At 44.0% G+C, this 21,308-nt stretch overlaps 1 protein-coding gene across 4 annotated transcripts in view; it reads left to right on the forward strand.

Moving 5' to 3' along the window:
- Positions 1–21,308, forward strand: part of PANK3 (pantothenate kinase 3) — a 104,663-nt gene that overhangs the window by 22,676 nt on the left and 60,679 nt on the right. For all 4 annotated transcript variants that reach the window (XM_073573736.1, XM_073573734.1, XM_073573735.1 and 1 more), the window contains one exon: positions 8,838–9,091. In XM_073573736.1, the coding sequence (XP_073429837.1) occupies positions 8,838–9,091 (254 nt within the window). The remainder of the gene's footprint in view (positions 1–8,837; positions 9,092–21,308) is intronic.

Genomic DNA, 21,308 nt, shown 5'->3' on the forward strand with positions numbered 1-21,308 from the left:
GCCTTCGATTTTCCAAACTAAATAACCCCAAGTGTAATAACCTGTCTTGGTATTGCAGACCCCCTAGTTCCCTAATAACCTTGGTCGCTCTTCTCTGCACCCGCTCCAGTTCAGCTATGTCTTTCTTATACACCGGAGACCAGAACTGTACACAGTATTCTAAGTGTGGTCGCACTAGTGACTTATATAGAGGTAAAAATTATGTTCTCCTCATGAGCATCTATGCCTCTTTTAATGCATCCCATTATTTTATTTGCCTTTGCAGCAGCTGCCTGACACTGGCCACTAAATGTGAGTTTGTTGTCCACCCATACACCCAGGTCTTTTTCAGTGACAGTTTTGCCCAGTGTTTTACAATTAAGCACATAATTATACATCTTGTTCGTTCTACCCAAGTGCATGACCTTACATTTATCACCATTAAAGCTCATTTGCCATTTATCAGCCCAAGCTTCTAGTTTACATAAATCCTCCTGTAATATAAAATTGTCCTCCACTGTATTGATTACCTTGCAGAGTTTAGAGTCATCTACAAATATTGAAATTCTACTCTACACCCCCTACAAGGTTATTAATAAATATGTTAAAAAGAAACGGGCCCAAAACTGACCCTTGTGGTACCCCACTGCTAACCGTGACCCAGTCTGAGTGTGCTCCATTAATAACCACCCTTTGCTTCCTATCCCTGAGCCAGATTTTAACCCACCTACACATATTTTCCCCTATCCCCATTGTTCTCATTTTATGTATCAACCTTTTGTGTGGCACCGTATCAAAAGCTTTTGAAAAGTCCATGTACACCACCTCCCCTGCGTTTCCCTGGTCCAGTCCGGAACTTACCTCTTCATAAAAGCTTATCAGATTAGTCTGACAGGAGTGGTCCCTTGTAAACCCATGTTGATATTAGGTCATGAGGTTATTCTTCTCCAGATACTCCAGTATAGTATCTCTTAGAAAACCCTCCAGGATTTTGCCCACAGTTGACTGGCCTATAATTTTCAAGTTCAGATTTTGTCCCCTTTTTGAATATTGGCACCACGTTTGCTATACGCCAGTCCTGTGGTACAGACCCTGTTATTATGGAATCTTTAAAGATTAAAAATAATGGTTTATCTATGACTGTGCTTAATTCCTGCAGTACTCGGGGGGTGTATCCCATCCGGGCCCGGGGATTTGTCAATTTTAGTGATTTTTAGACGCCGCCGTACTTCCTGCTGGGTTAAACAGGTGACATTTAATGGAGAATTTTAATCCCTGATCATGTTATCCGTCATGGCATTTTCTTGTGTAAATACTGTTGAAAAAAAGTCATTTCGCATATTGGCTTTTTCCTCATCCACCATTTCACCCAGACTATTTTTAAGATGACCAACACTATCATTTTTTAGTTTCTTACTATTTATGTAGTTAAAGAATATTTTGGGATTATTTTTACTTTCTCTGGCAATGAGTCTCTCTGTCTCAATCTTTGCTGCCTTGATTTGCTTTTTACAGAATTTATTTAATCTTCTGTATTTATTTAATGCCTCATCACTACCTACTTGCTTTAATTCTCTAAATGCTTTATTTTTGTCACTTATTGCACCACTTACAGCTCAATTTAGCCATAGTGGTTTCCTCCTATTTCTAGCATGTTTATTCCCATATGGTATATATTGTGCACAGGTCCTATTCAGGATGCTAATAAACGTCTCCCACTTTCTTTGTGTATTTTTATGTCTCAGGATATTGTCCCAGTTAATTGCACCAAGATCATCTCTCATCCGTTGGAAATTTTGCCTTCCTGAAGTTTAGTGTCCTTGTAACCCCTCTACTACACATCTTATTAGAGGATACATGAAAACTTATTAATTTGTGATCACTATTACCCAAGTGACCCTCATCCCTTATATTTGATATGCGGTCTGGCCTGTTGGTTAATATTAGGTCTAGCAGTGCCCCCCCTCTTTTTGCGTCCTGAACCAGTTGTGAAAGGTAATTGTCTCTTATAGTTGTCAAAAACCTATTACCTTTGCTGGAACTGCAGGTTTTAGTTCCCCAATGTATTTCTGGGTAGTTGAAGTCCCCCATAATAGGTGTAGTGAAGATTTTGACTCCATGGGTATTATCCAGAAGCAAGCAGCAATGAATGTTGCTGAGTTGTAGTCACCAGTACATTGTAGTCATCAGTGCGTTATGCCCAGCCCGTACTTTTGGAGGCATGCACCCGTAAGTTAGGCGGGCTCTCATCGCTTCAGAAATGCCAAATGTGGATGCTATATATGGTTTCAGTACACTGTCGGGCTAAGAAGGGAGGGGGGGCATTTGGATTTGAGAGTGGAGAATTTGCTTAATATCTCTTGGTGGGAGAGGAGCCATTTTGCTTTTCCAGAGCCTTTCTGCTACCAGTAATGTGCAAGTCACCTATATTTCAGTTAACAGATGTCATCCACTCTGATCTGTCTTGCTTTAGTTGTGAATTGAGTTGAAGTTTTTATTGGGAACATTTTACATAACGTTTGGGATCACATTTATCCGGCACTCTTTGCTGAACACTTACTTTGAGGTTTCCATCTAAATCTCTGAGTGACGTGATTTACGTGAGATCCCCGAGGGATCCATTTACTATAATGAGGCAGCAGAGTTTCTCTGGGCTCTGTCTGGCCTCTCTTCAGTGGTGTCCTTCTTTTCAGAAGTGCGCAAAACTGTGGCCTTTTTTGCAATCCTAAAAAGACGGACACCACCAGATCACAGGTCAGACGGCATCCACAGTGCCTCCATCTGCTTCATTATAAGGAAGTTTCCACCAGAGGCTCCCTCTGAATCACGTATTTCAGAGATTTACATGGAAAACCCGATGCAAGTGCTCAGCGCAGAGAGCAGGATAAATGTGCATCCCTGTGCTGTACTGACAGAGAATCGCGTTTGATCTCTGCATTTAGGGGGTTAAAGTACCGAGAGCGGTGTGTGACTGCTCCTGGCACTTGGTGCCGGGTGTCAGCTTTCAGAATCAGCTGACACCCAGCGGCGATCTCCCGCGCTCAGCCCGTGTGTGCGAGCCATCGGGATGACGTAATAATCGTCCCTGGTCAATAAGACCCAGGGCACTGGGATATATTATTAGAACAAATGTCAGAAAGGGGTTAAAAAAACAAAAGGGAAAAATTAAAAATCAAAACTTAATGTTTTATTATACTTGCCTCATTTGCTGCGGATGCTGGATTTTTACACTTTGCTGCTATATCTACACCCAGTAATCGGCGTGGAGCCTCCATGCACCTAGATTCAAGACATTTTTCAACAGGTGAGCCGATTATACAACTTTTCTATTTCTGTGTGTGTGTTTGGTGTAAACTTTTTTTTTTTTTTAAATTTAGAAGAGAGAAAAAAATCTAGAAAGAAAAAAATGAATAGAATATTAAAATTCGGCAAAATAAAAAAAACAAACTAAAACAAACTAACGTCAGTAAAAAACAAATACTTAGAACCTTCAACTACTGTATTTGACACTTAAACCTGACATTATTCACTAAAAATACTGTATTAGACGCTGATTACTATGGTATATTTTTTTTTTTACTGTCCCTAATCCCGTCCTATCAACTAATCTAAATTATTATTTTTTTTTATTCTTTGTTCACACCCCCCCAAAAAAAGACAACTAAATGATGATTAGTGCTGGGCGTCATAGATCAGACCCCAATGGCTGTAGAACGCACCTACGAATGTGATTCTTTTTTTTTTACGCTTTGCTATAAAACACTGACCCTGCCTAAATTCAGTAAAAATTCCTGTAGTAGACACATTAATTCCGTATATTTTTACTGTCCCTAATCCAGCCCTATCAACTAATATAACTTATTTTTTATTCATCTTCACATACACACAAACAACGACAACCAGATGGCGATCAGTCATGTGCATCACCGACCAGCGCTCAACAGCTTTAGGACACATGCACGGATGTGGTACAAAAAAAAAAGAAAAAAGTCCCGACCAAAAGCAAGCACAGTTGCTGATCAGTGGTCTGCGTTATTGATCATCGGCTGTAGGATACACGCACAAAGTTGGTGGAAAGGAGCAGGGGGAAAAACATTGGAAAACCAAGTCCTGGAAAAAAGAGAGCACTAGTACCAATCAGTGATTTGTGTCACTGATCAGCGCTCGTTGGCTGCAGGATGCACAAACAAAAAAACAGCCAAAAATTGAACAATGAAGTACTGCTCAGCGCTCAGTGGCCGAGTTGTTGGGGAAAGTGGTTAGGAAGAGAGGGAAATGGGGGGACAGGGGAATTGGGGTGAATTGGGGAAAAAACAGGTCAGGAAAGAATTAGGAACGTCTTTCTTCTTACAGGAACACTGGCAGACGTGATGGCACAGGCTTGAAAACGTCTGTGGCACTGCAAGGTCAAGTACAGCATGATCAGAACGATGCGGTGACCGCCCTGCAACGTCACCATAACTAAAATGAGGAAGTTCAGAGTGGTCACTGAGAGTTTAGACTGCGTCTCTGCACACTGCGCACACTCATTGCCTGAAATTGGCTGTTTATTTCTGACCAGCCAATCTTGGCAATCGTAATTATGGGAGGTGGCAAGCGTCAGCCCCTTTAACAACATGTCCTGGTACCCTGCTGCAAGATTCAGCTGGCACCTTAATGCGATCACCGTGCACGCAGTCACGGTAATGCATTAAAGCTAAGACGTATCCTTACATCCAAGGTCAAGAAGTCCTTACCAACCAGGATGTATGTATACGTCCAAGGTCGGAAAGGGGTTCTTTAATAAAAGAAGAGATAATCGTAGATACACAATTAAATATTAGACATTTTTCTGAATACCTTTCATATAGCAAAAAAGAATGATTTGTCTACGGCATTCTGTCAGGATGCTAAGCATGATGACTGCCAGGACATGCAGTAAGATGGACTGCGTGAAGCACTAAAGCTGTCAGGGTGACTGAGATGGACGTTCATTCTCAATCACTTAAAGAAAGGTGTTTATCTTCCCCTGTAGGCTCCACTCCATGTCTTGTCAGGTTTATTGAACAGCGGATTATGCATACATGATGCCTGATAGCTCGCTTATCTGGCATGACCTCTATCTCCTGCATCACGCAGCCCATCCTACTACGTGTCCTCTGAAGTCTCTAAAGGGCCCGTTACACATAGCGATATCGCTAGCAATATCGCTATAACGTCACTGGTTTTTGTGACGCAGCAGCAATATTGCTAGCGATATAGCTATGTCTGATACTTGCCTCCGACCGGCTCCCCCGCTGATTATCGCTGATCGCACGAGAACGTCCTGGACCATTTCTCGTCGTCAGCTTCCTGCTGGGCTTCCTGTGGCGCCGACGAGCGACGCGTGGACGCAGGCAGGAGGACGTCAGGATCGCCTCGTCTGACAGGTAAGTAGCGACCCCCGACCGCTGCTGTGTCGCTGGTGAGATCTGTCTGTGTGGCAGCTCACTAGCGACCACTTAGCGATACACCAGCGATCCATATCGTTGTCGGGATCGCTGGTGCATCGCTAAGTGTAACGGTACCCTAAGACGTGTTGTAATTCTTGGTAGCTGCAATCTTAAAATCCTGACAGACTGCACTAGATAACACATACCTTTTTGGTATATGAAGTTATTTAGAACAAATATTTAATATTTAAATATGTATTCATTTATTTTTTTAGTACATTTTTCAGAAACTCCCCCCATTAATTAAACCTCAAGAATTGCTGTCTTCGATCACATTTCCAAAATTCACCAAACTATTACTCGCCCTCGTGGCAGGCCTAAAATGTCAGGCATCAATTGTGTGACTGCTATTTTTTCTAAGTACTTTAACAGGCACCTACAAGGATGTCTATTACACGTACCAGCCAATGTAAAAGATATCTTACAAATTTTGGAATCTATTAGCTGGAAAAAGTAAAACATTCTGAGAATATATTGATATAAATACAGTCATGGCACACAAAATTATTGCAATTACATATACTTTGTTATACACTTTTATTTCCTTTGTGTATATTGGAACAGTAAAAAAAAAGGCAAAAACCCAAAAGTGGACCGAAAAAAATTGTTGACATTTCCATAATTCTGATTAAACAACTTTGTTTTAAGCATGTGATACTTATTCAAACTCACCTGTGGTAATTAACAGTTGTGGGCAATAAAAAAAATCACTACTGAAACCAGATGAAAAGGGGATAACGTGACTCCAGCTTTGCATTGTGTGTCTGTGTGTGCCAGACTAAGCATGGAGAATGTAAAGGGGAGAAGAGAACTGTCTAATGACTTGAAAACACAAATTTTTGAAAAATATCAACAATCTCAAGATTACAAGTCTATCTTAGAGATCTTAATGTTCCTTTGTCCACAGTGCGCGACATAATTTACAACCCATTGCAATCTCCTTGGACATGGATGACAGAGAAAAATTGATAAAAGGTTACAACTCAGGATAGTTTGGATGGTTGATAAGCAGCCCCAATCAAGTTCTAAAGAATCTCAAGCTGTCCTGCAGACACAGGGTGCATCAGTAATGACAAAAATCTTGGCACTCAATATGTGAAATATTCAGACACTTTTATTTTGTGCATCCAGACAAAGGTTTAAACGTTTTCAGTCCAGCATAGGACCTTCATCAGAAAAATCTTGTTTACTGAAATAAATTAATCCTTGCAATGGTAGCCAAAAGAAGGACAAAGTAGAGAGTCTGGATGGCCAGTGGAAATGTTAAATGGCTGGCGTCTGGAAAGCGTATGTGGACTGAGCCTTCCAAAATTAGAACAGGCAGCTGTACAGCGTAGGGCTTCAAAAAAGGGACCTCTAGGGTCACTAAAATAAGGAGTGAAGACAGCGCTGATAGCAGTGGGTATACAACCTCTAGAATTGAATTGCGCTGGTGAAGTCCTGGTCTGTGGTCTGGCTGCCCTGTGTGGAAGACGCTCAGGGTGCATCAGTGTCAGAGCAAACTGTTGACATTTGAATTAAGTGAAATTCTATGGCGGGAGACTCAAGAGGACTCCCTTGCTGACACAGAGGCATAAAAAAAATAGACTACATTTTGCCAAAATGTACACGAGTAAGCCAAAATCCTTCTGGGAAAGAGTTTTGGGGAGAGAATACCAAGATGGAGCTTTGTGGTAAAGCACATCATTCTAATGCTTACCAAAAGCGGTATGAGGTCTACAAAGAAAAGAAACAGTACCTACAGTGAAATGTGGTGGAGGTTCAAATATGCTTTGGAGTTGTTTTGCTGTCTGAACTGTGTGCAAGGCATTATGAAATCTGAAGATTACCAAAATATTTTGGGTCACAATGTAGTGCCCAGTATCAGAGAGCTGGGTTCGTGTCATAGGTTTTCCAGCAGATCAATGACCCCAAACATACTTCAAGAAGCACCGAGAAGTGGGTAGAAACAAAGTGCTGGAGGTTTCTTAACGGCCAGCAATGAGTCTGATTCTAAATCCCATTGAACACCTGTGGAGAGATCCTAAAATTGTTTTTGGAAGAAGGCACCCTTCAAATATGAGAGACCTGAAGCAAAAGAAGAGTGGTCCAAAATTCCAGTTGACAGTTGTAAGAAGCTTGTTGATGGTTTTAGGAATTGATTGATTGCACTTATATATTCAAAAGTGTGTGCAATCAAATATTAAGTTGAGGGTGCTGACAATTTTGTCTGGCCCATTTTTGGAGTATTGTGTGAAATTATGGCCAATTTGGCTTTTTTTCAGCTTTTTTTGTGTTGTTCCATTACACACAAAATAAGTTAATGTGTAATTGCAATAATTTACTGAGAAAAATACTTCATCTTCTGGAACAATTTCTAGGTGGCCAACACTTTGGCCCATTATTGTATACTCTGACACACAATAAAAACTATCAGATGGGTTGGAAACTTTCTCTTGTAGATGCAGCTTTCCTCTCAAACTAACCAGCTCTTCTGTCCTTAAATTTATGGATGCTCATACAGACTGGTATTTATGTTAGGGTAGAGTCAGACAGCCGTAGAACTGAGAATCGCATCCAGAATCGCAACGCACTGAATGGACTGGCCGGCACCTCTCCTGACCTGAGCAAGACAGCATGTTGGATTACTATGCAGCGGTCAAGCTCAGGTCAGGAGAGCCGACAGCCGGTAGGAGGTTTATGATGCGATTCTCGCACAAGAAATACGGCAGTGTGTCTCTGCGCTTATACTGGGTCACAGTTACCTGCACAGGCTCAAGAGACGTTACAATGTCGATGGAAGACGTTTCAATCATTTAAAAGACTAAACCTTGTTAAATGTGACACAGTGCAAATAAACTTCTTTTGTCATGTGTATTTTTACCCATATAGTTTGTTGCAATACAGTGCATTGTTTCATCTGTATACCTACTTTTGGGCTACACTGTATATTAGGCCTCAGCTTCCAAGCTATCTCACCAGTTCCCCATGATCTTAATGTGGGGTGGGGGAAAGGAGGTTTTTGACAGTCGCTTTCACTCGCTGATGTACAAGTACATCACGTCAGGAAGGAGTGTTAGAACATAAGATGAAAAATAAGTCAACACTTTTTTTTACGGTTTCTGACCATTTTGCCATAAAAAATGACCTACAAAATTAACTGACATAAGCTCCAATTTTAAAGTGAAAACCACGAGTGTCTTGACAAAGAAAGATTTACTTTGAGTTAGGATTAAGAAAATTCTAAAAAAGTGAGAATTTGTGCCTGACATTCAAGGGTTAATTTAGGGGTGTTATGTTAACTTCTGTTTATCTTCTGTGTGAACACATTCTGACATATGATTCATACTTTATAATAATTTCTGCAAATGACAACTTAAAAAGTCCATATTTGTTTTTCCCTGACAGATTGGAAACCTTGAGCTACACAAGGTGGATGAACTGGATTCCCTTGTCAAAGGCTTGTTGTATATAGATGCTGTCAGTTTTAATGGACAGGCTGAGTGCTACTATTTTGAAAATGCTTCACACCCTGAGCAGTGCCAGAAAATCCCTTTCAATCTTGATGACCCTTATCCTTTACTGGTTGTGAACATAGGTTCTGGAGTCAGCATTCTTGCAGTCCATTCCAAGGACAGTTATAAAAGAGTCTGTGGGACAAGGTAATGCATTTTGATTCAAGTGATCTAAGCATATACTTTATAAAGTTAGACCTAACGTCGAGGAGGCATATGCTCTAGGGTGACCGAGGGCTGAAGTCCTCTTTTGTCTAAGAGTGCCATATCTGTCAAGGGTCGTGGCAGGTAAATGGCAGTGCAGGAAACAGTAATGCATTGTATGAAACTCAGATATGCTGTAAAATTGTTTTAAAATGTTCACTAATTCCAAGTTTAGCTGATATTTTCTTTCAAATTTAGTACCCTTTCAAACTTTGAGCATATTTTATCCACGTCCGTCCCTCTTTGTTCCCTTGTCCAATGTACAGCTCTTATGCCTACATTCTTAAAACATTCGAAACCTTCTTATCCCACTGTGCGACGCAAGATACGCTCCCATAGATCACTGAACCGCGATCTATGTTCCCCTGCTCCTAGCTGCAGATCTCATGCAGCAACTTATCCCCAGAGTTGGCGCTCATGCAGATGAGCATATAAAATTGGATATGTGCTCATTTTTGACCAGACAGCACGCTGACCCATGTTATTCCATAGGACTGTTCAGATAAACACGTTTTCTCTCAGTCCTGCTGTCTGTGAGAAAAAAACCATAGCATGCACTACTTCCTTTGCATTTTTCGGATGAGACTCACCCATTTTAAGTCTATAGGTGCGTAAAAAAAATATCAGATCCAACACTGATCTTCCGTGTGGAATTTGATTTTTTTTTTATGGGTACATTTGATTTATAAACCTAGGAAACTGTATTTCATCATGTACATTTTTTAGTGTCATATTTTAAGGGTATCCCATTCCGCTACTACCCTAACTCTCAGGCTATGTGCCCACGTAGCGATTCTGAAGCAGAATAAGCCTGAGCAGAATCGCACACCCTGCTCCTGGGAAAACGCATGCGTTTTTTGACGCGCTTTTGTAAGGGTTTGTCAAGCGTTTTTGCATGCGTTTTCCTAAGCGTTTTTGCCCATGTAATTGATGGTATGCAGATTCGGAATTTTCATTAAAAATCAATTGGATGCTTTTCTTAAGCGTTTCTGCAGCAGAATCGCTTGTCTAAAAGCGCTGCAGAAACGCTTAAAAAACGCTACGTGGGCACACAGCCTCATTCTCCCCATTTGAGGTCCACAGTATTGAATTATTCACCTCTTTATCCCTGCATACCATCCTCTGTGTGAAACTAAGCAGTTTCTGGATCACACCAATACTTTTCCACTTTATTTCAAGTGACATAGTCAATCTCATTATTGGTGACTTTATCATCCCCATTGTCTTTCTAGTTTCCACATTTGCCTGTCAATCTCTAAACCACTTCTCAACAACTTTCACAAATTACTAATCCTTCAACACATGGAAATGGAAATACAGTGGACCTGGTCTCTTGACTCATTACTTGGGGCATCACTACATATCATGCATACAAAAATCTTCATGCCATAAATCTTCATGCCATTAACAGCCAACAACTTCTGAAGAATTTGAAGCCATAATTGGCTCTCTTTCAGTCCTTATTTACTTTCAAAACATTGAAGTGGTGACCCATACACCCAGAACTTTCAGATTCACTTCAATAGGAGCCGAGCTGGAGTACCAAATAGCTGCTACTCTATGCCTCTATGGACTGTGTACATCCAGCTACAGGGAGCACTGAAAATTGCTGCTCTGTGGAGGTGCCAGGAGTTTGACTCTCACCCACCTGATGCTGATGTAAAGAGGAGGGTATCCTCAACATTGAAATTGCAACATCAAGAAAGAAACGTAATTGAATTATGTAAATCACAAGGTAGACAGACATGTTGGGGACATGCAAATGATGAAAATGTACAGTGCCTTGCAAAAGTATTCGGCTCCCCGGAACTTTTCAACCTTTTCCCACATATCATGCTTCAAACATAAACATACCAAATGTAAATTTTTGGTTAAGAATCAAGAACAAGTGGAACACAATTGTGAAGTTGAACAAAATGTATTGGTTATTTTAAATTTTTGTGGAAATGCAGAAACTGAAAAGTGGGGCGTGCAATATTATTCGGCCCCTTAACTTTCAGTGCAGCAAACTCACTCCAGAACTTCATTGTGGATCTCTGAATGATCCAATGTTGTCCTAAATGACTAATGATGATAAATATAATCTACTTGTGTGTAATCAAGTCTCCGTATAAATGCACCTGCTCTGTGATAGTCTCAAGGTTCTGACTGAAGCACAGAGAGCATCATGAAGACCAAGGAAAACAACAGGAAGGTCCGTGATACTGTTGTGGAGAAGTTTAAAGCCGGATTTGGATACAAAATGATTTCCAAAACTTTAAGGCTAAGTGCACACGTACCGGAACTCTCGCGGAAATTACCGCGAGAATTCCGGAATTCCTTTCCGCTCGAAAATCGCATTTTAAATTCCCGCGATTTTCCCACGGAAAAACTAGCATTTTGCAAGCGTAATTAGCATCGCTTGGAGAACTGATTGACAGGTTGGTCACACTTGTCAAACATAGTGTTTGACGAGTGTGACCAACTTTTTACTACTGAGGCCGCCTATGCAGCATCAGTAGTAAAGATAACAACATGAAAAAAAAAATAAAAAATGGTGTTATTCTCACCTTCCGACGTCCCGCGCAGCCGTTCCCAGTAATCCTTTGCGAAAATGCCCGCAATGACGTCCGTTCCCGCGGGATCGCGATGTCTCGCTGTCATTCTTGATGACATCGCACGAATGACCGCAAGACTTCGCGATCCCGCGAGAACGGACGTCATCGCGGGCATTTTCGGAAGCGTGGAGAGAGGCGGGAAACCTGCGCGGGACGCCGGAAGGTAAGAATAACAATATTTTTTTATTTTAAATTCTATTTTTTACAGGGATATGGTACCCAAAGCCCGGAGGACAGTCTCCTCTCCTCTGGACCGTGGGTACCATCCGCAACTGTTCTGCTTACTTTCCGCATGGTGTGCACAGCCACATGCGGGAAGTAAGCGGAACAATGCATTCCTATGGGTGCGGGATCGCCGCGATTCCGCAAATTAATGAGCATGCTGCGGTTTTTACCGCGAAGCGATTCCGCCGCGGTAAAAACCGCAGCATTAGCACAGCATTGCGGAATCCCATAGGAATGCATGGGATGCTTATTTTTCGCGGCAAAATTGCGCGGTTAAAACCGCCGCGGAAACGCGAAAAAAACGCCACGTGTGAACTCAGCCTAAACATCCCAAGGAGCATTGTGCAAGTGATCATATTGAAATGGAAGGAGTATCATACCACTGAAAATCTACCAAGACCCAGCCGTCCCTCTAAACTTTCATCTCACACAAGAAGACGACTGATCAGAGATGCAGCCAAGAGACCCATGATCACTCTTGATGAACTACAGAGATCTACAGCTGAAGTGGGACACTCTGTCCATAGGACAACAATCAGTCTTACACTGCACATATCTGGCCTTTATGGAAGAGTGACAAGAAGAAAACCATTTCTCAAAGATATCCATAAAAAGTGTCATTTAAAGTTTACAAGAAGCCACCTGGGAGACACACCAAACATGTGGAAGAAGGTTCTCTGGTCAGATGAAACTAAAATCGAACTTTTTGGCAACAATGCCAAACAATATGTTTGGCGTAAAGGCAACACAGCTCATCACCCTGAACATACCATCCCCACTGTCTAACATGGTGGTGGCAGCATCATGGTTTGGGCCTGCTTTTCTTCAGCAGGGACAGGGAAGATGGTTAAAATTTATGGGAAGATGGATGGAGCCAAATACAGGACCATTCTTGAAGAAAACCTGTTGGAGTCTGCAAAAGACCTGAGACTGGGACAGAGATTTGTTTTCCAACAAGACAATGATCCCAAACATAAAACAAAATCTACAATGGAATGGTTCACAAATAAACGTATCCAGGTGTTAGAATGGCAAAGTCAATGTCCAGACCTGAATCCAATCGAGAATCTGTGGAAAGAGCTGAAAACTGCTGTTCACAAACAATCTCCATCCAACCTCAATGAGCTCGAGCTGTTTGCCAAGGAAGAATGGGTAAGAAATTCAGTCTCGATGTACAAAATTGATAGAGACACCCCAAGCGACTTGCAGCTGTAATCGCAGCAAAAGGTGGCGCAGCAAAGTATTAAGTTAAAGGGGCCGAATAATATTGCACGTCCCACTTTTCAGTTTTTGAATTTCCACAAAAATTTAAAATAACCAATACATTTCGTTCAACTTCATAATTGAGTCCCACTTGTTGATTCTTCACCAAAAATTTACATTTGGTATCTTTATGTTTGAAGCATGATATGTGCGAAAAGGTTGAAAAGTTCCATTGGCCGAATACGTTCGCAAGGCACTGTATTTTCAAAACATCTCTTATTTAGCATCGAGTATGAGCACCACGTGCAGAATCACGCACCCTTGGCATATTATCAGTGAGGTATTAGTGGTTGTACAAGGAGTGCTCTGCCACACTGAACATGTGCCAGCCTCCAGCCCGAAGAGACCGCACGGCAATACCGGATAGGTAAGTTGTTGTGCCGGAGATCGCGGTATGCGTTTAGTGCTTACGCATACCTCGATGTCCTGGGCCACAATCCTCATCCCGGATGTGTAACTCTGTGGGGTCCAGACTGCACAGGTGAGTCTCGCTTGCGCAGATATATATATATCTATAATATAAACGGCTAAGCGTCACTCTGTCCGAAGCCTTTATAGACTGCGCAAGCGCTACGCGCCTACGCAGTCTGGCTCCAGACAGAATGAGGCAGCCAGCGGTGAGGAGTGTGTATGGCGCCGAAGATGGCGGTACACGTACACACTGCATACCGCTATCTCCGGTGCCATACTTACCTGACCTTGAGGAGCGTTGCCGCGGCGCTTCTCTTCGGCCGAAAACCGGGCCAGGAGAGCGGCCGGAATCGCGCATGCGCATAGCGCGATCCGGCGCCATTTTACTGAAGATACATTTACAGTGTCTTAAGCAATATGGCGCCGGACAGCGCTATGGGCATGCGCGTACTCCGGCGCCAGACTCCTCCCCCGGCCTCCAGCAGAACGTGACAGGCAGCACTGGAGCACAGGGAAGAAGGGTGAGTATAAATGTTTTTTTTTTTTTTTTGTATCTGTGTAGTTTAATAGGGGTGAGGGGGACCATGCATACCAGAAAAGGGGGACAGGGGACCACGCATACCACGAAAGGGGGGTGAGGGGACCACGCATACCACGAAAGGGGGGTGAGGGGACCACGCATACCACGAAAGGGGGGTGAGGGGATCACGCATACCACGAAAGGGGAGTGAGGGGGACCACGCATACCACGAAAGGGGGTGAGGGGACCACGCATACCACGAAAGGAGGGTGAGGGAACCACGCATACCACGAAAGGAGGGTGAGGGAACCACGCATACCACGAAAGGAAGGTGAGGGGACCACGCATACCACGAAAGGAGGGTGAGGGGACCACGCATACCAGGAAAGGAGGGTGAGGGGACCACGCATACCAGGAAAGGAGGGTGAGGGGACCATGCATACCAGGATAGGAGGGTGAGGGGACCACGCATACCAGGATAGGGGGGTGAGGGGACCACGCATACCAGGATAGGGGGGTGAGGGGACCACGCATACCAGGATAGGGGGGTGAGGGGACCACGCATACCAGGATAGGGGGGTGAGTGGACCACGCATACCAGGATAGGGGGGTGAGGGGACCACGCATACCAGGATAGGGGGGTGAGGGGACCACGCATACCACGAAAGGGGGGATGAGGGGACCTTGCATACCAGGATTGGGGGGCGAGAGGACCATGCATACCAGTATTAGGGTGTGAGGGGACCATGCATACCAGGATAGGAATGAGGGGGTACCATGCATACCAGGATAGGGATGAGGGGGGCCATACATACCATTATAGGGATGAGGGGGGACCATATATACCAGAATAGGGATGAGGGGTGCCATGAATACCAGGATGGGAGACCATATACCAATAAAAATGCTCGCCACCTGGGCGTAGAACGGGTTCATAGTATAATATATATATTATACACCATGTTCCAAATCATTATGCAAATGTCATTTTTCTCTGATTTTCCTAAATGGTCGGTGCAAATGACAGTCAGTCTAATAAAAGTCATCACCCGTTAAAGTATACATCAAATTTTATTGAAGAAACCTCTCAATGATAACCGTATAATTTCCAAAATGAATAAAAACTCGAAGTGCACTGTTCCAAATTATTGGGCGCAGAAGAATTTCTAATCATTTATGTTTTAAAGAACTGAAAATGCTCATTTGTGGGATTTGCAGCATTAGGAGGTCACATTCACTGAATAAAAAAGCTATTTAACTCCAAACATCCTAACAGGCCAAGTTACATGTTAACAACCCTTCTTTGATATCACCACAATTCTTGCATCCATTGAACTTGTGAGTTTTTGGAGAGTTTCTGCTTGTATTTCTTTGCATGAAGTCAGAATAGCCTCTCAGAGCTGCTGTTTTGATGTGAACTGCCTCCCTCATAAGATCTTTTGCTTGATGATACTCCAAAGGTTCTCTATAGGGTTGAAGTCAGGGGAAGATGGTGGTGACACCATGTGTTTATCTCCTGTTATGCCCATAGCAGCCAATGAGACAGAGGTATTTGTTGCAGCATAAGATGGTGCATTGTCATGCATGAAGATGATTTTGCTCCTGAAGGCACGTTTCTGATTTTTATACCATGGAAGAAAGTTGTCAGTCAGAAACTCTATATACTTTGCAGAGGTCATTTTCACACCTTCAGGAACCTTAAAGGGCCCTACCAGCTCCTTGCTGACGTCGCAGCCTTGTTGGGACATGGTGGCTATCCACCAACCATCCACTACTCCATCTATCTGGACCATCCAGGGTTGTTCGACACTCATCAGTAAACAAGACTATTTGAAAAATAGTCTACATGTATGTCTGGGCCCACTGCAACCATTTCTGCTTGTGAGCACTGTTTAGGGGTGGCCGAATAGTAGGTTTATGCACCACAGCAAGCCTTTGAAGTTCGAGGGACTCCAGAGGCACCAGCAGCTTCAAATATCTGTTTGCTGGTTTGTTTGCACTTTCAAAGTTTTCCCAATTTTTCGGACTGACTGACCTTCATGTCTTAAAGTAATGATGGCCACTCGTTTTTCATTACTTAGAATTTGTATTATGGCAAGAAAAATGCAGCTAACAATCTATTCAGTAGGACTATCAGCTGTGTATCCACCAGACTTCTGCACAACACAACTGATGGTCCCAACCCCATTTATAATGCTAGAAATCCCACTTATTAAACCTGACAGGGCACACCTGTGAAGTGAAAACCATTTCCGGTGACTACCTCTTGAAGCTCATCAAGAGAATGCCAAGAGTGTGCAAAGCAGTAACCAAAGCAAAAGGTGACTACTTTGAAGAACCTGGAATATAAGACATATTTTCAGTTGTTTCACACTTTTTTGTTATTATATAATTCCACATGTATTAATTCATACTGTAGTTTTGATGCCTTCAGAGTGAATCTACAATTTTCATAGTCATGAAAATAAAGAAAACTCTTTGAATGAGGTGTGTCCAAACTTTTGGCCTGTACTGTGTGTGTGCATAAATAAATAAATAAATAAAAAAAAAAAAATATATATATAATTTATTATCATGATCCAAGGTGGATCTGACAGGTAAATGGACAAAGTGAACTTTTTTTCCTTTGGCTTAGTGCCAAAGTGGGTTGATTGTCCCCGGTGGCCATTAGAATTATTACACGTGGTGTCGTTCATTCTAAGTTGCCCTGGTGGTGGTGAGCGGTAGTGCACTTTAGTCTCTTTGGTTTAATGTGCACGTAATTATAAAACAGGTGTGATGCTCTATAAAAGAGTCAGGTGTGTTCAATCACTGTTGGTGATATTGTGAGTTAGTCATTCTCAAGGAAGCCTGGGTGAAGGAGCTGAATGAGAGTCCTGGGCAGCCCAGCCAGAGGGGTTGAGTCCGCTATGGAGTCTGCATGGAGGGCTGGCATGGCGTGGTGGAGTCGCAGTTTATGGTGTCAGCAAGAGGTGCTTGCATGGCTTGGTGGAGTGGCGACGATGGTGAGAGTTGCACTCAGCATGCTGGATTTGGTTGCTGAAAACTGGACTCAAGCATGCTGGACTTTTTGGCAGAAGCTGGACTCCTCTTTCGGACTCTGTTTACTGGGCAGTTGCAACTGGTGGTGGACTCTGCTCCAAGGCTGCACTATGGTGATGGATCCGGTTATGGTGATGGATCCGGGTGGAGGAGAAGATGCACGCAGGTGGTGGGCTCTGTTGCTAGGAGCGTACGCAACAGAGCAAAGCTAAGTGGTGTTCCCCCTGTATTGTCATTTTCCCTTGTGTGTGTTTAGTGCAGTGGTGGGATTAGTTTCCGCACCGACCAATTCCCTAGTGAGGGTTTAGGGTCAGGGTTTTAAGGTTCCTGTGCGTCGCCCGGTGCGGAACCGGCATAGGGAACGTTAGGAGTGCAGGGACACTGGCTCAGGGAAGTACAGGAGGTCTCCACTTCCCCGTTTCCCTATTGCAGGGCCCTCCATTGTTAATGTTACCCAGGTTCCCCTTTATTATTTAAATTCGCCTTACTGGAGGCGGGGTTTCCAGACTATTGTATAAATACGTGTAATACCTAAATTCGCCAGTTGGAGGCGGTGTATCCAGCTGCACGTCTTATTATTTAAATTCGCCCAACTGGAGGCGGTGTATCCAGGGTCACGTGTGTCATATGGGTGCGCCTTGCGGTACTCGCTGCGTCCAGACACACGTGACCGTGACATATATAATATATATATATATCTATAATAATAAATGCCCTAACCAGCTTCCGGTTGTAACAACTTCCGTCCAGTTGTAACCGGTGACGTCACCACACACACGCACATGTTAAGCCTCAACACACCACACCGCCTCAACACACACTCCTCTCACCTTTCACCTCCACTCATGTCCACTCACTCTTTCACTCCACATACGTTCCTTTCTCTCACTCCGTTTCTCATACTCACACCGTCATCGTCGCTGCCCCGACATCTTCCTCCGCCTCCGCGATCCAGGATCCAGACGTTCTCCAGGCCGCCGACATGTTCTTGCGGGACGCCATCTTGGATGTCGTGAAATCCCGCGAGATTCAAGATGGCCTCGCCACAACAATATGTCGCTGGCGTGGACGACATCGGGATCCAAAAAGATGGCGTCGGCGAAATCTCGCGAGATTACGCCGACGCCATTTTGGATCCCGATGTCGCCCATGCCAGCGACATGTTGTTGCGGCGACGCCATCTTGAATATCGCGGGACTTCACGACATCCAAGATGGCGTCCCGCAAGAATATGTCGCTGGCGTGGGCGACATCGGGATCCAAAATGGCGTCGGCGTAATCTCGCGAGATTTCGCCGACGCCATCTTTTTGGATCCCGATGTCGTCCACGCCAGCGACATGTTGTTGTGGCGACGCTATCTTGAATATCGCGGGATTTCACGAAATCCAAGATGGCGTCCCGCAAGAACATGTCGGCGGCCTGGAGAACGTCTGGATCCTGGATCGCGGCGGCGGAGGAAGATGTCGGGGCAGCGACGATGACGGTGTGAGTATGAGAAACGGAGTGAGAGAAAGGAACGTATGTGGAGTGAAAGAGTGAGTGGACATGAGTGGAGGTGAAAGGTGAGAGGAGTGTGTGTTGAGGCGGTGTGGTGTGTTGAGGGTTAACATGGCAAGAGGTGTTAACGACATCGGCGAAATCTCGCGAGATTTCGCCGACGCCATCTTGCATTCGTGAAATTGCGTCATTTACCTCACGCCGACTTGCTGTGCAGACGCTTGGCATTGCCTGTACCACCATAACTACTGCTGCCTTGGTCCTATGCCTGTTTACTGCCGGTGTCTAATTACTGGACCAATTTGCCTGTACCGCCATAACTACTGCTGCCTTGCTCCTCTGCCGGTGTCTAATTACAGGACCAATTTGCCTATACCGCCATAACTACTGCCTTTGTCCTCTGCCGGTGTCTAATTACAGGGCCAATTTGCCTATACTGCCATAACTACTGCTGCCTTTGTCCTCTGCCAGTGTCTAATTACAGGGCCAATTTGCCTCTATCGCCATAACTACTGCTGCTTTGGTCATCTGCCTGTTTACTGCCGGTGTCTAATTACAAGGCCAATTTGCCTCTACCGCCATAACTACTGCTGCCTTGCTCCTCTGCCGGTGTCTAATTACAGGGCCAATTTGCCTCTACCGCCATAACTACTGCTGCCTTGCTCCTCTGCTGGTGTCTAATTACAGGGCCAATTTGCCAATACCGCCATAACTACTGCTGCCTTGCTCCTCTGCCGGTGTCTAATTACAGGGCCAATTTGCCTCTACCGCCATAAGTACTGCTGCCTTGCTCCTCTGACTGTTCACTGCCTGTGTCTAATTACAGGGCCAATTTGCCTATACTGCCATAACTACTGCTGCCTTTGTCCTCTGCCAGTGTCTAATTACAGGGCCAATTTGCCTCTATCGCCATAACTACTGCTGCTTTGGTCATCTGCCTGTTTACTGCCGGTGTCTAATTACAAGGCCAATTTGCCTCTACCGCCATAACTACTGCTGCCTTGCTCCTCTGCCGGTGTCTAATTACAGGGCCAATTTGCCTCTACCGCCATAACTACTGCTGCCTTGCTCCTCTGCTGGTGTCTAATTACAGGGCCAATTTGCCAATACCGCCATAACTACTGCTGCCTTGCTCCTCTGCCGGTGTCTAATTACAGGGCCAATTTGCCAATACCGCCATAACTACTGCTGCCTTGCTCCTCTGCCGGTGTCTAATTACAGGGCCAATTTGCCTCTACCGCCATAACTACTGCTGCCTTGCTCCTCTGCCGGTGTCTAATTACAGGGCCAATTTGCCTCTACCGCCATAACTACTGCTGCCTTGCTCCTCTGCCGGTGTCTAACTACAGGGCCAATTTGCCACTACCACTTCATAACTACTGCTGGGCAATTACAGGGTCAATTAGTATCTGTTTACTCTACAATACTCCAGGACGCCTTCTTCACTGCCAGATAACTGCCAAATAGACTCCTTTACCTGTGCCAACATGAGTCATAACAAAAAGTATGCCAATGCCAGTGAAAGGAAAGCAGCTTTAGCACTACGACAAAAACAACGCCGTGCTAATGAGACACCATCGCCTTGAGAAGATTAAGGCTTATAAACGCCGTCGCCTCACACACGAATCCCCTAACTCTAAATCCGTAAGATTGGCTGAAGAAGCCTCTGCACGCCGTCACCGCCGACAACAGACGGCCTCTTCCTCATCATTATTATTAGACTCACAACAGGATGCTTCCACATCAGCATGTGGAACAATTTACTGCTACACTTCATCCCATGTGCCGTTCACTGACATAACTAATCAGCAATCTGTTTCTGCCCTATCAATACCACCATTCAATACCGATGCACAGTATGCCAATGCCAGTGAAAGGAAAGCAGCTTTAACACTACGACAAAAACAACGCCGTGCTAATGAGACTCCTGAGGAAAAACAGCATTGACTTGACAAGATTAAGGCTTATAAACGCCGTCGTCTCACACACGAATCCCCTAACTCTAAATCTATTACATTGGCTGAAGAAGCCTCTACACGCCATCACCGCCAACAACAGACGGCTTCTTCCTCATCATTATTAGTAGACTCACAACAGGATGCTTCCACATCAGCATGTGGAACAAGTTACTACCACACTTCATCCTATATGCCGTTCACTGACATAACTAATCAGCAATCTGTTTCTTCCCTATCAATACCACCATTAGTCAATACCAACGCACAGTTTCTTCACATACAACTTCAGTTAGCCCGCAGAAAGTGCAACCAAGACAAATATACGTTGGTCTCAAAACTAGGCGCACACCATCGGTTGGACATGCACTTCTACTACAACCTCACATTTTCACTAATGATGAAAATAGTATTACCGAACACAGCTGTGGTGACATGACCCATGTATGTGAGCATTGTGAAGCTTTGCATTTTGTAGCAGAGATACCTTCTGATAACAACTTTACGCTCTGCTGTCAGAAGGGTAACGTCCATGTACCCATACTACAATATCCTGATGTCTTTACACGTTTGCTGAAAGGGCAAAGTGAATTTAGCAAAAACTTCATGGATAATATTCGAAGTATTAACAGTTCCTTTGCTTTTGCCT

Source organism: Dendrobates tinctorius, unplaced genomic scaffold (genome assembly GCF_039654945.1).
Source record: "Dendrobates tinctorius isolate UK_male_01 unplaced genomic scaffold, ASM3965494v1 ptg000036l, whole genome shotgun sequence".
Taxonomy (NCBI): domain Eukaryota; kingdom Metazoa; phylum Chordata; class Amphibia; order Anura; family Dendrobatidae; genus Dendrobates; species Dendrobates tinctorius.